The sequence below is a fragment of the Primulina tabacum genome, chromosome 7, assembly GCF_025594145.1.
Source record: "Primulina tabacum isolate GXHZ01 chromosome 7, ASM2559414v2, whole genome shotgun sequence".
NCBI lineage: Eukaryota > Viridiplantae > Streptophyta > Magnoliopsida > Lamiales > Gesneriaceae > Primulina > Primulina tabacum.
In genome coordinates this window covers 34,254,740-34,278,204 of record NC_134556.1, presented here as the reverse complement: position 1 = coordinate 34,278,204, position 23,465 = coordinate 34,254,740, and the positions used below count along the sequence as shown (strand labels likewise).

At 31.9% G+C, this 23,465-nt stretch overlaps 1 protein-coding gene across 1 annotated transcript; it reads right to left on the bottom strand.

Annotated features, from left to right (window-relative positions):
* Positions 1 to 2,308: 2,308 nt before the first annotated feature.
* On the bottom strand, positions 2,309 to 6,675 carry LOC142551396 (putative serine/threonine-protein kinase PIX13). The gene is made up of 6 exons (XM_075660617.1): positions 6,429 to 6,675; positions 5,986 to 6,314; positions 3,584 to 3,719; positions 3,350 to 3,489; positions 3,142 to 3,265; positions 2,309 to 3,037 (listed from the first exon to the last, which is right to left on the bottom strand). Exons 1-6 carry the CDS (start codon positions 6,490 to 6,492, stop codon positions 2,559 to 2,561), a joined length of 1,272 nt encoding a protein of 423 aa, XP_075516732.1. The 5' UTR covers positions 6,493 to 6,675; the 3' UTR covers positions 2,309 to 2,558.
* Between the last annotated feature and the right edge of the window lie 16,790 nt (positions 6,676 to 23,465).

Sequence of the window (23,465 nt, the reverse complement as noted above, 5' to 3'; positions counted from 1 at the left end):
TTACGAAGAGTAAAACTGTAAAGAAAACTTTGGTGTTACGTTAACATGTCAAAACTAGTTAGTATGATGTCCTCAAATTTAATAATATAATAACATTGATAGAATAGATGATTATGTGAGTTTCACTCGATCCTTCTAATATTCATGCATCGATTGATTTGGAAGATGTGACTATTGATACATAATATATAGATAATAAATTCATATATACGAACAATCTAATATTTTATATCTATAATTTTATGTAAAACTTGAATCAAAGTCAGATGATAAAAACATTTGCATTACTATGGAAAAATCTTTCAAGAACATTAAAGTTTAAATTTTTTTTAAAAAAAATAAAATTATATATGTACTTTTTTGGAATAAGTAAATTCCACTCCAATTACATGATCCTGCTATATATATATATATATATATATATATATATATTCAAATAATATATTTAAAAAGGACAAAAAAGCCTCTGAAAAAGGAATAATCCCAGCGGCGCACGTCGTGGACCATGCTCAATCATGTTCATTAGTTTTAAATTCCTCCATTTTTAGCATAAAGTTTCTGGTTTGTATAATATTAATTTTAATATACTCTTTATATTGTGATATTAATTAAAGTTCTTTTAATATAATTTATGTTTTTAGAGTAAAGATTCGTCAAATGGAAATATTTTTTGAGTAGATCTCATGTGAGACGATCTCACGAATCTTTATCTGTGAGATGAGTTAACCCTACCGATATTCATAATAAAAAACAATACTCTTAGCATAAAAAGTAATACTTTTTCATAGATGACTCAAATAAGAGATCCGTCTCATAAAATATGACTCGTGAGACCGTCTCACACAAGTTTTTGTCATTCAAGATTGTGTATTTTTTGTACATTTTAAGAAATTATTGAAAAAGCAAAATTCACAAAAAGTTATTCATTTAACCTTTATCCAACGATTTTTTTAGTAATTAAATAAACAAATTAGTAATTTAAAAAAACAAATTAAATAGAGATAGATCGATAAAAAATAAAAAAAAATAATATTAATAAGAAAACTAGACTATATATTTTAATAAGACGAAAAAAATAAATATAATCTAAATATTTAAATCGAAAAGAATAATTAATCAAGTAAAACATGAGTTTTAAAGTTGGTGTAATGATTGTTGAAAATGTTTAGGGATTTGAGTCATATGATTGCCAGGCCACCAAAGGTTAAAAAATTATATGTAATTTAGATTAAGCACATTCACCATAAAATCAAGTATTTTAATTTCTATATATTGTTAAAACATAAAAAAAAATCATTATTTATTCAATGATTTAAAATGATACACAAATAATTTAAGTAAATATTAAGCATCACGTCCTATAATTTATCGGGAGTACATCGAAAAATAACGATATAAATTCTCACGTCATAAAAAAAATATTAAACATCACATGTAAATAGGTATACCACTTGAACGAAACATACAAATTTTCTCTCCCGAGCTACGTTTTTTATCATACTATAATTAACAACATAAAAAATTCAAACTATAATTTTGAGTAGAAAAATTTTAGAGTCTAAAATTATTGAGATGATCTTAATTGGACCCATTGCCAACTTTATTAAGTACAAATATTTTTGAATTATTTGGGTAACGCATGCAATGCATCATATGGAGTGTGACTTGAATTCATAATATCAAGTTTGCGTGATTGGGAAGGAAATTGAATTAAATAATTTGGGTATATTTTAATAGCATGATATCCATTATTATTTATAGCGGTGTAAAAAGCTGACGCGATTCAATAAGCCGACCTGATTCGATCCATAAAAATCATATTTCAGTTGGGGTTTTTTGGGTTCAAGTCAGATAGACCTGATATCTGACTCCAAATAAATAATCGGGTTCAGGTCAACTCGGATTAACCCGAAAATTTTAATTTGTTTAAAAATTTGTAATAATAAATATTGTTTACATTTTTATATATTATATGTTTGAAAAAATGTATTATATATTTATATAATAAATTTTCATTATTTAATATTTATTGTTTATATTTTTTATTTTTAATTTTTTAATTGATTTAGTAAAACTACTTTTAATTTTCTACGATTACATTTTCAAATTTAAATGATATACGAGAGATTTTGTTATTATGTGTTTAAATTAAAATATTATTATTATTTAATATTTTAAAAAAATCAAAAACAGGTCGAGTCGGGTTCGGGTTGAATATTTCTTAATATCATCATACATCAACCTGATCCACCTGAATTCACATATCTAATTTCTTATGATTATAATTAGAATTTATCACTAAATGGTATAAATACCAAATTATAAAATTTATATAAATTAATAAATTAATACAATCACTAAATATTAGGAGAAATACAATATATGGATTCCATCATTAAATTATACAGGAAATAATTGAATATCGCACATTACCAAGTCACAGTGTCAAATCAAATCTTTGACTTCCTCTACATGGATATAACTACAAGAACATATATTGGGCCAAATACCAAAATAAAAAAGAAGGGCCCAAAAGCTTTTACATCTGGTGGAAGATATTAGTAACTCTTGGGCTCACTCGATCTTCGACGTACCCGAGTCCCGGCAGCACCGCCTCTAGCGCCGCCTTTGCCGTGGTGGGAGTTTTGTGGAGTCCATTGGGGGAGAGGGAGGTCCTTTACATCCCATTGGCTTTGCGTCGGCTTGGGTTTCGATTCCTTCGGCTTCCTTCGAATTGTACTGATCCGGTCTAACATCTCCAAGACTTCCTTCATATCGGGCCTACATTTTGGGTCGGGCTCGAGACACTGTAGAATAAGTTCCGATACCTGGAATGCGGCCTTCGAAGGGTATTCGTTACTAAGTCGAGGGTCGATTAGTTTCTTTAACTTGTTCTTGCTACCCAACATAGGTTTAGCCCAGTCCACCAAATTCACTCGCCCGTTGGGCCGGTTGAGATCTATCACTTGAAGGCCCGTGATGATCTCCAATAGCACCACCCCAAATCCAAAAACATCACTTTTCACATACAAGTGACCTACAACAAGTTAATATCACAAAACTTGATATTAATATCATTGAATTTATTTATTTTTTAATATTTTTATTTATCGAGTACCGACATTAAAGGTAAACAACTACCGGTAGCCATATACTCTGGAGCAGCATAGCCGAATGTGCCAACAATGTCCGTGGTAATATGCGAGTTTCCGTCGCTCGGACCCAACTTAGCAAGTCCAAAATCCGAAAGCTTTGCATTGAACTCCTGCGAAACGATTCGTTTACTTCATAAAATCTAGGGACAAATCCGATAGATACAAATACTCAAAGTTAGTTCGAGCTAACTAACCTCGTCGAGCAAAATATTCGCGGACTTAAAGTCGCGATAGATGACTTGCTTCTCGGTTGTATGTAGGAAAGCAGCCCCACGAGCAGCTCCTATTGCTATTTTAATTCGTGTATCCCATGGTATTGGTTCACCCCCTCCCTCTAAATTCAAACCAAATGATCAATAATATACATAAGATAATTAATTAATATATATATATATATATTTGAAAAATATTAGAAATTATTTGCTTACTTCTGAAGAGGTGACTTGCCAAGCATCCTTTTTGCATGTACTCGTACACTAGGAGGAATTGCTTCTCTTCCCAACAATAACCCACTAACTTAACCAGATTTGGATGGCTAAATTTTCCCAAGAATTTCACCTCCGCCTGTAAATTTAAATCAATACATATAGTTTTTTTTATTAATATTGAAATTATAGAAATCCAAAATATCTTTGGAATTTTCAATTAATACAGCTTGACTTTTTGAAGATATTCCATAATTAAAAAGTACAATTAAAACTTGGCCGGCAAAGGGGGAGGAAAGCACATGATTTCATTTCACATTGACTTCTTGTGCTAATTTACCATTTTGACTTCCATGCACAGCTAATTAAACTTTACGGTCTTCATTAGTCTAGAGAATACAGATGGATTATAGATATTATATTAATTTTTTGGGCAATAATAAATTCTAGAATCATATATTTTCAAAGGAGTAGGTATCTTGTGAGACGGTCTTACGAATCTTTATCTGTTAGACGAGTCAACTCTACCGATATTCACAATAAAAAGTAATAATTTTAGCATAAAAAGTAATACTTTTTCATGGAAGATCCAAATAAGAGATATGCCTCATAAAATACGACCCGTGAGATCGTCTCACACAAGTTTTTGACTTTTCAGAGCTCATCTTAATATTTAAAATAACTTTGGATAAGATTTATTTGATTTCTACTAAATTATCAAGTTTTAAATATATTTAATAAATACTATTAAGTAAAATAGTTCAAAAATAGAAATATATTCAAATAAAATATTTATTAATGAAAACAAGATAAATAATAAGCACGATGGACCAAAAACAACATTTATAAATGACAGAGTTTTTTTCTTTAAAAAAATTGCCACTTTATCCAACCGGTTCTCGACTAATTTTGATCGGCTTTTCCGATTTAATCGGTAAAACGGTTTTTGGACGATGTTCGGACTGGATCCGTTCAATGCAATCTAGTTCTGAAATTTTATCATCGTTACCTTATTCTGAGTGACTGTAGCTATAATAAATGACATAATAACAAGATTATAAAAGTTTTATAAAGTTGTGTCCGTCGAGAAACATTAGTAATTATTATTAATAAAAATTACAACGATATGATTTATAAATTATTTTGAATTAAGATTTCAAATTTGAGATGATATTTCGAGTTTGATACTTGTTGCAACAAACCACCTCGTCAAATAAAAAATATATATCTAAGCTCAAGATAATGGGGCAACAAGTCTTCACATGGGCTCCCACACAAGTGTTAGGTATTTGTCCACCCAAAGGTGGTTTATTAATTCAGAATATGATAATTTATCTGATTTTCTGAATACAGTTGTATTTTGCTACATTTAATTAATTTTTTAAATATATTATAATCATTATTTTTAATTATATATTTGTATATTTCTGGATAAATACTTAAATATGAGTTTTACCATTTATTTAATATTAAACGAGCTATCAATTATTTCATTTAGTTTTGAAAGTCGAAAACAGTTTTTATTCTTAACTATATCTTTTAAATAGATACCTATTCTTGATTCCAATAAAAAATAATTTTGTCTCCAAAACAAAAAACAAATTTATGTAAAAAAACAAAAATAAAAACAAAAACAAAAACAGAAAAAATACTCCCACAATGATCCATGACATACTAGTATAATATAATTGAACGTGAACATATTCAAAAACATAAATATTTTGTAAAAACAAATTAATAATAATCAATTGCTAATAACTTTTAATATAGTGTCGATTAGAGGTGCAAGTGAGTCAAACTACTTGTAAGCGGCTCAATCAAAACTTTACTATAGTTCAATTTGACAGAAATTGAATCGAGTTCGAGTTTCAGTTGGTTATGCCAAGTAGTTAGAGTTTAGCTGATCATATTCGAAACCTGAGTTTTGTTAGTATGCTAGGGATATTTTTGAGATTTTCAAACACGAGTTCGAATACCTCGACATGTATACACGAGTTGAGCTCGAACTTAAAATTGATTAGTCGATGGAGTTCGATCATAAATAATATTAATCGAGCTTATACCCAACTCGACTGGTGTGCACCTCTTAACACATTCTTTAGTCTACTAGCACAGTAGTGTATTAAACTCATTTTTACCTATGTAACATAATCAATTGAGTAAGTCTCTTGTGAGACGGTCTCACGAATCTTTATACGTGAGACGGGTCAACCCTACCAATATTCACAATAAAAGTAATATTTTTAGCATAAAAAGTAATATTTTTTCATGGATGACCCAAATAAGAGATCCGTCTCACAAAATACGACCCGTGAGACCGTCTCACATAAGTTTTTGCCATTAATAAAATAAGAGAAATGTATGTATGTATATATATATATATATATATATATATATAATATTACCTGCCATTCCTTGAGACCTTGCTCGCTATCAGGGTTGGACTTTTTTACAGCAACAGGAATCCCAACCCCGACCCGCGACGGCGTGTAGGTTTTCTCGTCCACCCACCCTTTGAAGACCGTACCGAATCCGCCCTCCCCCAGCACAGTATCTGGCCGGAAATTTCTCGTCGCGCTCTTCAGTTGCGCGAACGTGAACATCTTCAAGTTCGGAGTCGTGTTGATCTTCCCGCTCGCCGGCAGCTGCACACCGCCTCCGCGATCGCCACGGGGCGGGGACACGTGAGTCTTCTGACTCCGGTTCTTCTTCGCCTTCCCATCATTATTACGTACTGCAAGATCAAATCAAATGAAATCAAAACAAAAACCATATTCTTTTTTTTTTAAAAAAAACTTCCCAATAGTAGATAAAGATTACACACACACTGACACAGAAAAACACACACCTGGAGTAGATGGCGTGACGGTGCTGGGTTGATTATCGATAGGCTTCGGCCAGCAGTTTCCCATTTTTTCCCCCCTGCAAAAATCTGCTTCACTATCTATCTATTGGAAGTTTAATATAAAATATTACAGAAAAATCTGCGAGAAATTCGTAGCAAAATGTGAGGTTTCTGGGAAGGAGAGGAGAAAGAGCAGAGGAAAATGGTGGGGGCGTGGGCACCCAGAAAAAAGAGAAACTCTATTGCTTCATATTTAATAATTTCATCTTATTATATAGTGGATTACAATAGATATACATGTAAATTAATTAATAATAATAATATTATTAGTATTTTATAAGGTGGACTTATTCTAACTTGACTAATTTTCTTCTCTAACGTGTTTTTTGAGTCTCGAATTAAATAATTTTATTTATATTCGGTTGAAATCCAAACTAGCTTCGTTACCTGTCTAGGCATCAGTTTTTTACCAATCAAAAAGTGAATTTTTGTTCAACTAAAATTGTCATAATATGCATGTAGTGAGCTCATTGCATGCATCGACTTTCAATTTCTGGTGGACAATTTCTTATTAAACATTTTTTTAAAAAATATCATATTTTCGAAAAGTTGGGAAAATCGTATTTTTTTATTATTTGTATTATCGAATTTCAGTTTTACTCGTGTATATCTTTATTTTTAACAATTTTTTTGTTATTTTTCTGAATGCTGATGTGACTTTTACATATCAGCGTCACATTGGTGTCACGTCAGCAACACGTCTGAAAAAGTCAAAAAGGACAAAAAAAAAAAAAACGTATTAAGACTGTGATTTTACAACTTGGAAAACCAAAATAGTAAATACTCAACTATGAATGAACAAAAACATAATTTTCTCGAAAATTTTGTCCATTCTAACTCGATATTATCAGCAAGGAGAAGAAAAACATATACCCTTTTAATTACAAGACAATTCATTTCATTTCGAAGGACCATTGATTTCGAGTAGGTCTCTTATGAGACGATCTCACGAATCTTTACATGTGAGACATGTTAATCCCTACCGATATTCACAATAGAAAGTAATATTCTTAGTCACAAAATACGACTCGTGAGACCATCTCACACAAATTTTTGTAATTGATTTCTACATTTAAAATCTAGACGACTTAAACACATAAATCCCTAGAGTTTTTAGATGCATCATCAAAATCATGCATGTGCTGCTTTTAATTACAATCAATATCATCAAATATCTGTGATTATCAATGTTGGAGTGCCATAACCGTTCATGTTACAAAGACGTTTTCACGTGATGCTATACAGTTTAAAAGATTAAAATTACGTTTCGTCAGATATAATTTTTAATAAAACGATAAATGTGAATCTTTAAATCTATATTTATGAATTTAGATGTGTAAATGCTAGCGTGTGAACGAAGTTACAAAAACATGACAAATAGGAAGTGGGAAAAACACATGCAACGAATATGTGGCCAGTTTAACACAAACGCGGGCCCATTAAAATAATGTTCCTCTTCTTTACATATACGTGTCCACTCGTTTATGTCTCGACCCCACAATTTTTATTAATATTTTTAAAATTTTATATTTACTAATAATACTATTTTTATTTATTTTTTTCAAATTAAGAATACTATTCTTGATTATCATGGGATGTTTTTCGAAACTTACATGAAAAGTTTTGCGAGTCGTTTACTTGGGCCTTTGAAATTAATTAAAGGATAAAATACATGTTTAGTTCAAGTTTTTAATTGAATATTTTTTTTTATTTTATTTTTTAGTCCCATATAGTTTAGTTGGATTGATGTGATTATATAGATAAATAATATTGTGATTATTAAAATATTTGAGTAGGATGTTAAATAATATTAATAAATAATATTATCTGTAATCTAATTGATTGAATTCATGATAATATGATAAATTATAATTTTGTCAATTTCCAATAATTAATTAATATAAATAAAATAAAGATGTAAATTTTTAATATTATAATTTTAATAACAACCGTTTGATTTGATTTAATTGAGGTGTAATAATTGTCTATGTTATATAAAACAATGTCATGATCATCAGTTATAAATTTTGGAAAAAAAAAATTATCTATATCTTACAATTGGTATCATAGTCAAATTCACAAGTTCGACTCTCATTGATTACAATACGTGAAATTATTGAGAATAATATTGTTGTGTACAATAATCATCCATGTTTGGTAGGACAATCGAAACATGTCACACTCTGCATTATCACGAGTATAATAAAATAAAATTACGATTTAAGTGCTCACAATTTATATTTTGATATATATGATATTTTTTCAAATTATGATACTGTCCGTATCTCACTAAACAAGTTAAATTTCAAATTAGGCTATCAATATCTCATCAAATAGGTTACACGAATATTTAATATAATATAATTGTTAAAATTTTTATATGCATTATCCGAATAATACTTACAAATGAATCACACATTACTATTTACTACAGAACAATTATAATGAAGTATTTTCAATTTAATTTCTCATATATTATACATAAGTTTATTTAATTTCGAAAATATTTATTCATAAAAACCCAACTTTAGATATCCAAAAAAACGTGCACAAACGCTTGACAGATGATTTTCATACCGTAAGCCGTTGTTTTTTTCAATGCCGTTTGCTATATTTTATTAAAAAGTCGTTTATATACTATTGATAAAATAATTTTTTGGAATATATATGAAAATTTAAATTAAAAGTAACATTTTTTTGTGCAGACAGAAGGAAGTTGACCCCTCAAAAAAACTGTATTTCTGGTCATGCATATTTTTCTCTTACGATTTTGAACATTTATTACTCAAAATTATATTTTAGTCTTATATTTTCCGATTTTTTGACAATTTTAATCGTTTTTTCATCTGAAGTGCTGATTCGATATTACACATATCAACACCACATCATTATGCATTTATGCTACATCAGCTTCACGTTAAAATGACGAAAATTGAAAAATACAAAAGTATCGGACTAACACTGGAATTTGAAACAATTCAAGACTAAAATCCAAAAGAGACGTACAAAAACAAAAACACAAACAAAATTTCAAAAGAATAAACGTATATCACATTGTTGAGAAGAAAATGCAAATAGATCGATAAAAGTTTAGATTAACAATCAAATATGAAAATTATTTCTGAAAAATGAATTGAAATATAACAATTAAAATCCATGAAAGATCATGAATATTACGGAGAAATTTCATTGAATCAATCAAAGCAGAGCAACACAAAAGTTTTTGACTTTTCAAGATAATTTTTCCTCGTTGTTTGTCCTCATTTTAATTTCTAATTTATTTATTTTATATGTTTAAAATTTAAATTGCTTTATAAATTGATAAATTAGCAATGACTTTGATGCGTAATGTTCACTCATTTATTATTTTTATTATTCTATAACTAAACTTCATGGTAGCTAATCGATTATTGGATAAATAGAAAAATTTTAATCTTGTATTTATTAATTCTATAAAATATTTAAATAAATAAAGTATAGTATCTTAAAACCAAAAAATATACTAAATAAATACATTATGTATTATATTATAGACAAAAACTTGTGTGAGACGATCTCACATATCGTATTTTGTCAAACAGAACTCTTATTTGGGTCACTAATGAAAAAATATTACTTTTTATGTTAAGAGTATTAATTTTTATTGTAAATATCGGTAGTGTTGACATGTATCACAGATAAAGATTCGTGATACCGCTCACAAAAGACCTACTCACCATTATATACTGGCAACATATGTCTCTAACTAGTCAATACCTGTTATAATATATAGTCTTTAATTTACAGATATTTTATTGTACAAATATATCGAGTCGGTTTTCCCAAATTTCTTATTTTGGTTCAAATATTATTTTGTTTATATTTAAAATATGGACCAATTTTAAATATATTTTTTTGTTACAATCGAGTTTCGAATATGAGATCTCGTCCTAAACTTGAAACCTAAATATCAGATGAGTTACAAGTCTTTTTCATATAAAATAAGAGTCGTTTTTATTTAAAATGTTTAAAAACAATTTATTGTATTTGAATTTGATTTTTCATTTAAGAAGCCAGCTGGGATTGGGCTATTAAGTTATTACAGACGAAAATAAAAACAAAAAGCCAACTGGATATTTTATTCTTAAATTTATTATAATAACTTGTCACATTTAATGGAAATTAGCAAGAAATATCGCATTCGACGGACTTACACATCTTTTTTCATTAAATAATAATATCGACCCAAAATCAGGAGTAGTTACCGAATTATAGACTAATTAAATATTATTTATATTTTTATAAAATCAAGCACAACATAAATTAAACATAATTTATCCAACATTTTCATATATTTGAAAATATAAATGATAATTAAAAAAATTTAGTGTATAGTTCGAAAATTTAGAAAATGATAATAAGATGGTCATTGATAAGTAAACAGACACGTGGAGCGTCATTCACGAGCTTATTCAAGCTTTTATCGAACCTAAACGAGCTCAATAAATATGAATTGTATATTTAAATATTCATTAAATTCATTTTAAAAAAATAAATTATACATTTAGAAAAAAATATAATATTCTTATTAAAATTTGTCAATTTATTATAATAAATAAATTTAATAGATTTTTCTATATATTTCATAATTAATGTGTTAAATCAATAAATTAAATATCAAAATTATTATTTTTCATCTATATTTATATAAGTATTGATGATATAATATTTATTTATCTAGTGTATAATTTTTCTATAATTCAATACATTTAATAATTAAGTGTCACATAATAATGCTCAAATAAATATACGATAGATGTACAATATATCTAAAATATATATATATATATATATATATATAAGGTCCACAATCAGGGATTTCATAATAAGGTGGGCAAAAATTTAAATAATATTTTTTAGTATACAAAATATATCATATTATTATATCTTTGTGATCGTTGTGCTACAAAATAAAAAAAAATTATAAATAAAATTACACAATTTTAAAAATTTCTTGCAGCAGGCAAAAAAATAAAATCCTTTTCCATAATGAGAAATACAGTAGTTTTATTTTTTTCAGTTTCAAAATTTATTTACTACAAATAAAATATATATGATTTTATTATATCTTTTTGATTGTTGTGCTGCAAAATAAAAAAAATTATAAATAAAATTACACAATTTAAAAAATTTATTGCAGCAGGAAAAAAAAAATCATTTTCCATTATGAGAAATACAGTAGTTTTATTATTTTCAATTTCAAATTTATTTACTACAAGTAAAAAATATATAATGTTATTAAATATTTTTTATCGTTGTACTGCAAAAAAAAAAAATTACACAATCTAAAAAAGTTCTTGCAGCAGGCAAAAAAAAAATCATTTTCCATTATGAGAAATACAGTAGTTTTACTATTTTCAATTTCAAATTTATTTACTACAAGTAAAAAAAATTATATGATTTTATTATGTCTTTGTGATCGTTGTGCTGCAAAATAATTTTTTTAAAAATAAAATTACACAAATTTAAAAATTTCTTGCTGCAGGAAAAAAAATTAAATCGTTTTCCATTATGGGAAATACAGTAGTTTTATTATTTTCAATTCAAATTTATTTACTACAAATAAAAAATCATACGATTTAAAAAAATCTCAAACAAATACCCACCTTTGTCTATATAGTAGATTTGTGTCTCTCCCAGCATATCACAGCGATCATAATGCAACTGCTGAATTACCAACATAAACATTATCATTATCAACAAAACTCTTATGAGATCGTCATATTAGTAAATTTTGTTATATGAATCTCATATCCGATCGACTCATGAAAAAATATTATTTTTATATCAAATTTATTACTTTGTACTCAGAATATAAATCAGATCGACCCGTCTCACGAATATATATCTGTTTTAGATCACTAGTATGTATTGTATAAGTACCAACAAATGTTTGCTATCGTATTTTATATGACCTGACGTTGGAGATGTGATGCTTAGATTTGTAGGACTCAAAGATTAAGATTTATTATTAGTAATCGTTTTTTGTTTTGGATATTATAAACAATTTTTGAGGTCTAATATTTGATTTGAGTCTTTGACCGATTCTTTAATTTAAATTTCTTCTCTATTTTGAATTATAATATCATTATCATTAGCGCTATTACTCTTACTTTTATTTATAATTTTGGTCATATTCCCTTTTGACTAAATCTAAGTTTCTATGATTTTTACTAGAAGCCCCTCTGAAAATCGATAATATATTCAAAAAAGCATTTTTTTTTGTCCCAAAAGTAATAATATGACTCTTACATAATTTTTTTTATTTATAATTTACAATTCAAAATCCCACAAATTAATTATTTCAACATTTTTGTCAACTCAAAACACGACACTAGTCAACAACAGTATTTTAATTTTTTTTTAAAAAAATTAAAATGCCCACCTACCCCAATTTTTATATAAAGAATTGTTCACATTTTATATTAAAACAGTGCATGTTTATTTAATTTTTATTCTACTTGGATAAGGGTAATAATAATAAAATTTAACTATAGGCTATATTTGAATAAATAATTAAAGTATTTTAAAAAGAAAATGGAAGGAATTAAACTCGTGTAAGCAAAAAAAAGGTCAAAGAAGTTGACTCATAACAATTGACAATACATGCACAAGGGGAGAGACCTCAAAGCCAGAATGCTGACCAAAAAATAAACAAACAAAAATGTCAAAGGATGAAGTTATCCAAGTCATCCATGCATGTGACCAATCGTATCACCAAAATCGAAAATCTTATGTTATATGTCCTAACAGTAGCATCGAATAACTCCAGTATCGAAAGAGTGCTGCGGACATATAAGGAGAGCAGCTAAGGTGCGGCTGAAAAATAATATAGTGAATATATCAGTTATACATCCAAACCTGATATTTATAGGAGAATACTTGGGCCCGTGCTGAACCTGTCTTCCATTTGGACTAGGGATGAGCCATGGATAGTGGGCATATCTATGGAGTATCAATTACTATTGATCAAATATTGAACATGTTTTTGATCTCGCGTGGACTAGTCGTGATAGATGACTAACTGTTCTTCAAGTTTTGCGATCAGCTAATTAAGCTACGAAAAGTTATGAAAATTTACAAGGTTGATGTTGTTCAGTGGATTTGATTATTGTTTCGCAATCTGACTAGGTGGGAAATCATTGATTGTTAATGAGAATCATGAAAAAAATTCAGCCAGAAGAAATAATTAGAAACATTCTGCATGGACACCGATGTGCTCAGCTGCACGATGATGAGTATGGGGATTTTTTTGGAAAATTGACATGATATCCGTAACAAGGAACCGACCGCAAAAAATAAATAACGATTTACTTAAAATAAGCAAAAATTTCCTTTTCCCAATCAATCATAGATGTTATCGGTTTCTATTAGTCCATGGAGCAGCTGGAGGCAAGCCCTAAATGATGAACTCGAAGCTTGATTCCTTTTCACATTGGCTAGCAAGAGTCTACGAGTTTCATCCATTTCATATGCCAATCACAACTTTTAAATCATAGCCAGGTCTAATTTGATAATATTATTCCTAATTACATATTATATCTACATAATGTGATCAAATGAGTAGATCCAAATTTAGGGTTTTACAATAAAATCGATCTTATTTCAACTCACAGGCACACTTTGTTACAAGAGTATATATTGACAATTTCAGGTACTTCGATGGAATATAGTTTGCACGTGCTGTCGTAAGCCTATCCTAGAAACAACCTATTGGACGAGGCAAGGAGAGAGGAGATTTCAAATGATTTTTCATTTAAGAATAATCCGGTGGTTAGGGCTAGACTACTTTGCTCAAGAGAAAAAACTCCTTGCTTCATTTTTTAATGCAGTTCGGGCGCTCAGACCAAGACGGCGACTCTGACCCGTATGGTTAAGACATCCTACCCCCGGGATCGTGAGAAGTACTAAAAGCTCTTATGGTTATATATTATAATCGAAAGTTACGACCACATCCGTTCACCTCAATATTTGGTGTGTTAAGATTGGTATCTACCACACCTAAATTATCATAACCTAAAAACAATTAAGCTCTTTGATAAAAAAAAAATCTTGCCCTTCCAATTGCCAACGATGATATCTTTATGAACAAGTGAAGAATACCAACCATTTTCCTATTTTTAGGATTGTGGCAATGATATGAATGTAGATCAATTTGGGCCTAGAGCGTCTGAAATTTGAATGTTGTTTCAGTTTGAAGAAACCAATAAACAAGAAAGTATGTGCATATGTTTTATTGAAACATGAAGTGTTATACAAAATAACAATAAAATCAATCATTTCAGCTAAAATCAATAATTTGACCTACAAATAACGATAAAATAATACCAAAAAATAAAATAAAAATTAATAATCTAAAACATGGTGTAACCAGCAAGAGAACTGATTGGAAATCTCTCACTCTGTTTTCCAAATTTCAATTATGCATATGTTGTATTATAGATTAGGCCCCAACAAATGATTTTTTTTATTTATTTTTCTAATTTTTATCACTTCTTCTTTGTATCGATAAGAAAATTAGTTTTTTTCAGTAATAAAAATCTTAATGTGCTGCTCAACGTATGTTTTTTTCAGTAATAAAAAACTCACATACTCAAAGACTTGTGATTCATTCCTCGGAAGAGAACAATCCGCAATTTCGAAATTAGTTCGAGCTGACAGATATTGAAGATGAGTGGTGCTTACCAAATGAAGTCTACTGAACGTGTTCGTCATAGAGACACTATTAGAAAAGAAGAAGTCTTTTATTTGATAAGGCTTTGTCTGATTGTAAATGCCTATATTTAGCAGATTTGCTTGATAGTTGGGCGTGGTCCTTTAGATATAGGTCGGTTAGAACAAACCACATTAAAATTCTATGTATTCTTATTTTTGCTATCAATTTTAATATTTATTAATTAGTCTAATCATTAAAACTAAGTAAAATAAGAGAAAATCAGATCAACAAGTGATATCAGAGCGAATTTATTATTTTTATGATATTGATCATAGAGTTCTGTTTTTTAAGACAGTGATATACACAATTTAACATTTCAGGAAGAACACAATATCCATCACGAAGATAGGGGAGAACTGATTGGAATCTGTCACGCCCCGAAACTCGGGATTTGACACCGGCGTCGTTTAACAATCACACAATTGAAACAACCAGCCTCGTAGCATAGTATAAACCGAAATACCAGTTTATTAATCATAATCTCAAAAACCAAAGTCTTTACAACTGAAATAACTAATGAAATAAATGCGGAAACGTTTTTACATAAAACTTGAGTACCAAAATTCAGAAACCTCTTTACTAGCAACTCTCGAGATTAAAACAATTCACCAGCCCCAAAATTGTTCCGATTCTTCTTCTTCAATCTGCTCTTCGGATTTATCTGGGAAGGTTGTAAGGGGTGAGTATTTTGGGAAATACTCAGCAAGTGGGGGCCGTTCGAGTAAAACAACATGCAATTTCGAAATATACATACCATGCAAACATAATTCTTATCACGTGCGCATCATTAACCCGACACTGAGATTCATCCACTTTCAATGGTTTACTGATATCAGTCCTTAATTTTTACTCCTCTAAGGGGACGAGGCCGTATAGCGGTTATCTCCCCCACCGCGTAAGGGTACGTATGGTTGGGATTCCCACCCATATCAAGTTGAATTCTCACAGTGTCAAAACATTTATTCATGCAAAATATCGTAACCAGAAGGGTGTAGAAGAAGAATTGTACTCGCCCGAATTTTTATAAAACCGAAAATATATGCATCGAAATTCAATAATTTAAAACAAGCCCACTTACCTTAAATTCTTGATGAAAAACGTAAAAAGGCTAGGGTTCTTCGAAATTCCTACTTCACTGGTTGGACGGCGGCAGGGCTTCGCTGCGCTCGAAAATTCCTAAGGAGACTAGAGCACAAATTTTCGAAAATTTGGTGTGATATGTGGTGTGATTTTCGAGTCTACAGGGCCCTCCTATTTATAGGGGTTGGCTGCTATCGTGATCGAGTGATATCGCGTTTGAATCTGAATCAAATCTTTATCGAGAATCGTGATCTATCCGTGATATAAATTCAAACTCTAAATCTTTAATCTCTCAATTTTCGAAATTCTCAAATATATACACTGTAAATTTCGAATTCTAGGGATTTTATTATCCTTTGCCTGATTTTTATTTCGGTATCTCCATATCAACTCAAATCTTAGGCATTTATCTGCGAAATTTCAAATAATAATATACACGATATTATTATTCACTCAATCTTGGTAAAATCTTACAAATCTCACATCCTCAAATGAGATAAATCCTGGTATCTAAAATATACTATCGTGATAAAAACTTAAATGATAAAACTTAAAATTCTTGGATTTTACATCCCTCCCTCCTTATGGGAAGTTTCGTCCTCGAAACTTGGGTTGGCTTGGTCTCCGAAGATGGTACGGGTATTGGTCCCTCATCCTTTCTTCTAGCCCCGACGTGGTTTCTCTTTCCGTGTGGTTAGACCATTGTACCTTGACGTAGGGAATGATACGTCGCCTTAGTACTTGTCCTTGGTGTCCACAATTCTGATGGGAACTTCTTCGTACTTCAGCTCTTCTCTCAAGTTACTTTCGATCATGAGCGGTTCTGCTTCCAACACGTGGCTTGGGTCCGAGATGTATTTCCGTAGTTAGGACACGTGGAAAACGTTGTGAATTCTAGGCATGTTTGGTGGCAGCGCCAATCTGTATGCTAATGTGCCCACTTTTTCCAAAATCTCAAAGGGTCCCACATAACGAGGGTTCAGCTTCCCGGCTTTACTGAATCGGACCACTCCTTTCATAGGCGAGACTTTTACGTAGGCCTTCTCGCCGATATTGAATTCCACTAGCCTTCTTTTCAGATCTGCCCAACTCTTTTGTCGATCTTGAGCTGCCTTGAGTTTCTCTCGGACTATTGTAACCTTGCCTATTGTTATCTGTACGAGTTCGGGTCCTACTATTTCTTTTTCTCCCACTTCATCCCAATATAAGGGTGATCGGCATTTTCTCCCATACAGGGCTTCGTATGGAGCCATCCCAATACTGCTGTGATAGTTGTTATTATAAGCAAACTCGATCAATGGTAGATGATTGCTCCAATTGCTACTGAATTCTAGAGCGCAGGCTCGCAGCATGTCTTCCAGGGTTTGAATTGTTCTCTCGGTTTGGCCATCAGTTTGTGGGTGATAGGCCGTACTAAGAGTCACTTTAGTTCCCATGGCCCCTGAAAGCTCTTCCAAAAACGTGAGACGAATCTTGGGTCTCTGTCAGACAGGATGCTCACTGGTACTCCATGAATTCGCACAATATTATCCATATACAGTGTAGCCAACTTGTCCAGATTATAGTTCATACGGACGGGTAGGAAGTGTGCAGATTTTGTAAGTCTATCTACAATTACCCATATTCCGTCTTGACCTTGCCTCGACTTTGGTAACCCCACCACAAAGTCCATGGAGATGTGTTCCCACTTCCACTCAGGTATCTCCAACGGTTGCAATAATCCTCCAGGTTGTTGGTGCTCTGCTTTGACCTGTTGACACACTTGGCATTTAGACACAAATTCTGTCACGTCTCTTTTCATTCCATTCCACAAAATATTGCTTTTAAGATCTCTGTACATCTTCGTACTCCCTGGATGGACTGAAAACTTGGATTTGTGTGCTTCTGACAGTATTTATTGGCGAAGGTTATCGCATTCTGGTACACACAGTCGCCCTTTCATCCACATGACTCCTTTGTCATCAGTTTGTAGATCTTGAGACTTCCCGCTTTCGACTTGTCCCCTAAGTTTCTTTAGCTCAGGGTCTCGATCCTGGTTTAACTTGACGGTCACTTGCAGACATGGTCTCGCGGAGAGTGAAGCCAGAGTAATTTTGCTCTCATTTTTCCGACTCAGAGCATCGGCCACCTTGTTCGCTTTACCCGGGTGGTAACTGATTGTCAGGTCGTAATCCTTCAGGAGTTCGATCCACCGTCTTTGCCTCATGTTAAGTTCCTTTTGGGTGAACAGGTATTTGAGGCTCTGGTGATCTGTGAAAATTTCGCACTTGGCGCCATAGAGATAGCGCATCCAAATTTTCAAGGCAAATACAACTGCTGCTAGCTCCAGATCATGCGTAGGGTAGTTCTGCTCGTGCGGTTTCAACTGCCTTGATGCGTAGGCTATTACTCTTCCCTCTTGCATGAGTACGCATCCCAAACCTTCCTTAGATGCGTTGCTGTAGATGGTGAATTCCTTATCTTCAGTGGGTAAGATTAGTACTGGCGTGGATGCGAGCTTTTCTTTTAACGTCTGAAAACTTTTCTCACAACCTTCGTCCCAGACGAACTTGGAGTTCTTCTGAATGAGTTTATTCAGTGGTATGGCGATTGAGGAAAAACCTTCGACAAACTTTCTGTAATAACCTGCCAGTCCAAGAAAGCTCCTGATGTCTGTGGCGTTCTTAGGTTTTGGCCACTCTGTAATTGGCTCGACTTTCTTGGGATCCACTGATACTCCTGCTTCAGAGATTACGTGTCCTAAAAAGGATACACTCTTTAACCAGAACTCACATTTCTTAAACTTAGCGTAGAGTTCCTTCTCTCTCAAGGTCTGAAGTGCAATGCGGAGATGCTCTTCGTGATCATGTTCGTTGGAAGAATAGACGAGGATGTCGTCAATAAATACTACTATGAACTGATCCAGAAATGGCTTGAAAACTCTGTTCATTAGGTCCATGAAGACTGCAGGCACGTTGGTCAGTCCAAAAGGCATCACTATGAACTCATAATGTCCATATCTTGTCCGAAAAGCTGTTTTGAGAATATCTTCAGCCCTGACCTTCCATTGGTAGTAGCATCTTCTCAGGTCAAGCTTGGAAAATGTTGTAACTTCTTTAAGTTGATCGAAAAGAATCGTCTATCATTGGAAGAAGATATTTATTCTCGATTGTGATCTTATTGAGTTCTCTATAATCTATACACAATCTCATACTTCTGTCTTCCTTATTCACAATCAGTACTGGAGTTCCTTTTGGAGACGTACCCAGTTGAAATTGCTTCTTGTCTGGCAATTCTTGGAGTTGTTCCTTTGGCTCTTGGAGTTCAGTTGGCGTCATTCGGTAAGGTGCTTTCGAAATTGGTGCTGCACCAGGGACCAGATTAATTTCGAACTCAACTTCGCGGTCCGGGACTATCCCTGGGAGTTCTTCTAGAAAAACGTTAGGAAATTCTCGCATTATTAGGGTATCTTCCAGCTTGAGCTCAATTTTTTTTCCTGCACTTCATTCACCATTGCTAGGTAAACTTTTTTTTTTTTGCCTGATTTAATGGCTTTCCAAGTCTGGGAAGCAGAAAGAATGTATTTCTGTCTCTTGGCATTGCCATGATATCTTATTTCTTCTTGGTTCGCGTTTCGGAGTTTGAAAATTTTTTTTTTACTCCGGCAATCTGCTATTGCACTGCTCTTAGATAACCAATCCATCCATATGATGACGTCGAAATATTACCAAAATGCTTTGAATCAAGTTGGCACTGAATATATACGAATAGATGATGATTTTATTCTATCTTGAAATTGTCACGATTACTATCTCAAAACTAAAAACCCATATAAAATCTTGGAACTTAATTCAATATCAATCTATACCCTATTGATTTAAATCCCAAAAATTATAACTCAGTCGTCAGAAAATAAAATCTTATTCAACCTTGTATAAATGAAATTAATCATCAATTAATGCTTTTGTTAAATCTTACTTGCACTAAACCTTACTTTCCTCAATATCCAGCAATAATCTCATAACTTATTTTATTCATATAAGATCGTAATCTATGAGTTATCCCAAAATAATATAAATTACTTAAACCTTAAGATATTGTTTCCCAACTTCCTTTTAGACAAGGTAACCCAAAATTATACATATTTAAAGTTAACGCCTTAGCATTCTTTAAGAACCCAAATTAATGTTTACACATTTAACTATTGTCCAAAATCAACTTCCATATTGGAATATCCAAAACTTATTATAACTCTTATCTCAGATTTTCACATACTAGTTTTTTTTTTCTTCCCATAAATAATTTATTGTCCCCAAATCAAATATTTCACCTTAAATCAGAAGCTTAAGTCAACTTATCTCAGATAAGTACAATCCCAACAATATAGGTCAATATTAATTGTTTCCTTAATAAAATTTCATAAAAATCCGATAAGCACTACAAGAAACGCGTTTAACGAGATTTTTCGAGATATTTTCCAAAAATGGAAAGTCTAGAGATAAACATATGGATTGAAAGAATTCGTCGAGAGGGTTTCAGAACAGTTGACAGAACCGAATTCGGAGTTTTCTACAAAAAAAAAATCGAAGGACGTATGCTGGCGGGTTGACTCGCTCACTCGGCCGGGTTGACTCGTCGGAGTATGGTCGGAGCAAATGCTTATGACGGCGAAGGGGTCAGGATCACAGAACCGGTGGTGGCACGGCAGGAATCGGTAGGAAAACTACCTAATTTGGCGGGGAACTCGCGCAACTCGGTTAACTCAATGAAGTTGGGCGTTTTCGATTGGGTGATCCGAACTCAAAATTGATTGTTGGTAAAAGTTACCCATGGATCATAGATTGGTTGGATATAAGGAATTGAAAATCGGAGTAGGATTGGTAGGGCAATTGGACAAAATAATTTTCGGGTTAGGGTTCATACGCCAAATTCGTAGATCTGAAATTCCCGTTTCATCCGAACGCGAAATATGAAATTGTTTGAGGGCTTTTGTTCGTCTCATCGAGACGGTTCTAGATCTGGTCTCCGATCAAAGAAACACTACCGGAAGCGGCCGGAATTGGCAAAAAACACGGCGGCGCACGTAGGGGCTGTTTGGCCGAATTTTTTTTTTTTCGAAATTTGATTTTTTTTTGAAACTCGATTTTTCCCACTCGGATTATGAACATGGCGGCTCTGATACCACTAAAATGTCACGCCCCGAAACTCGAGATTTGACACCGACGTCGTTTAACAATCACATAATTGAAACAACCAGCCTCGTAGCATAGTATAAACCGAAATACCAGTTTATTAATCATAATCTCAAAAACCAAAGTCTTTACAACTGAAATAACTAATGAAATAAATGCGGAAACGTTTTTACATAAAACTTGAGTACCAAAATTCAGAAACCTCTTTACTAGCAACTCTCGAGATTAAAACAACTCACCAGCCCCAAAATTGTTCCGATTCTTCTTCTTCGATCTGCTCTTCGGATTTATCTGGGAAGGTTGTAAGGGGTGAGTATTTTGGGAAATACTCAGCAAGTGGGGGCCGTTCGAGTACAACAAAACAACATGCAATTTCGAAATATACATACCATGCAAACATAATTCTTATCACGTGCGCATCATTGACCCGACACTGAGATTCATCCACTTTCAATGGTTTATTGATATCAGTCCCTAATTTTTACTCCTCTAAGGGGACGAGGCCGTATATCGGTTATCTCCCCCACCGCGTAAGGGTACGTATGGTTGGGATTCCCACCCATATCAAGTTGAATTCTCACAGTGTCAAAACATTTATTCATGCAAAATATCGTAACCAGAAGGGTGTAGAAGAAGAATTGTACTCGCCCGAATTTTTATAAAACCGAAAATATATGCATCGAAATTCAATAATTTAAAACAAGCCCACTTACCTTAAATTCTTGATGAAAAACGTAAAAAGGCTAGGGTTCTTCGAAATTCCTACTTCACTGGTTGGACGGCCTCAGGGCTTCGCTGCGCTCGAAAATTCCTAAGGAGACTAGAGCACAAATTTTCGAAAATTTGGTGTGATATGTGGCGTGATTTTCGAGTCTACAGGGCCCTCCTATTTATAGGGATTGGCTGCTATCGTGATCGAGTGATATCGCGTTTGAATCTGAATCAAATCTTTATCGAGAATCGTGATCTATCCGTGATATAAATTCGAACTCTAAATCTTTTATCTCTCAATTTTCGAAATTCTCAAATATATACTGTAATTCGAATTCTAGGGATTTTATTATCCTTTGCCTGATTTTTATCCCGGTATCTCCATATCAACTCAAATCTTAGGCATTTATCTGCGAAATTTCAAATAATAATATACACTGATATTATTATTCACTCAATCTTGGTAAAATCTTACAAATCTCACATCCTCAAATGAGATAAATCCTGGTATCCAAAATATACTATCGTGATAAAAACTTAAATGATAAAACTTAAAATTCTACGTATTCTTATTTTTGCTATCAATTTTAATATTTATTAATTAGTCTAATCATTAAAACTAAGTAAAATAAGAGAAAATCAGATCAACAAGTGATATCAGAGCGAATTTATTATTTTTATGATATTGATCATAGAGTTCTGTTTTTTAAGACAGTGATATACACAATTTAACATTTCAGGAAGAGCACAATATCCATCACGAAGATAGGGGAGAACTGATTGGAATCTCTCTGTTTGATTTATGAACTTGTGTTTATTTTTGTCAAAAAAGGTAGATAGTTATTATATTTTAATTTTATTGATTGCTTTATGATTTTTTTTCCAAAAATAAGCCAAAATGAAAGATTGCTAGATCTTATTTTTGGTTGAATTTATTTTTGAGATTATCTTCTTAAGAAAATTTAAAATATTGATTTGAAAATTTTAGAGATAAGAAGATAATTGAAGAAAATATTTTGTTGTGTATATCTTGTGATTGTTGAAGATTTAGAAAAATATTATCTTGATTGATATGAGCATATATGTTTAGAGCAGTCAAACAGACTAACCCAAGCTTGCCTCAGGTTTGCCCACCTAGGCACGCGACCCACGCAGGTTGGCCCATCTAGCGCCGCCTATAAATTAGTTGAAAATTTTCAACCCGACTCACTTAAATTGTGCGGTAGGACAGACCGACCCAACAGACCTAACCTAAATTGACGA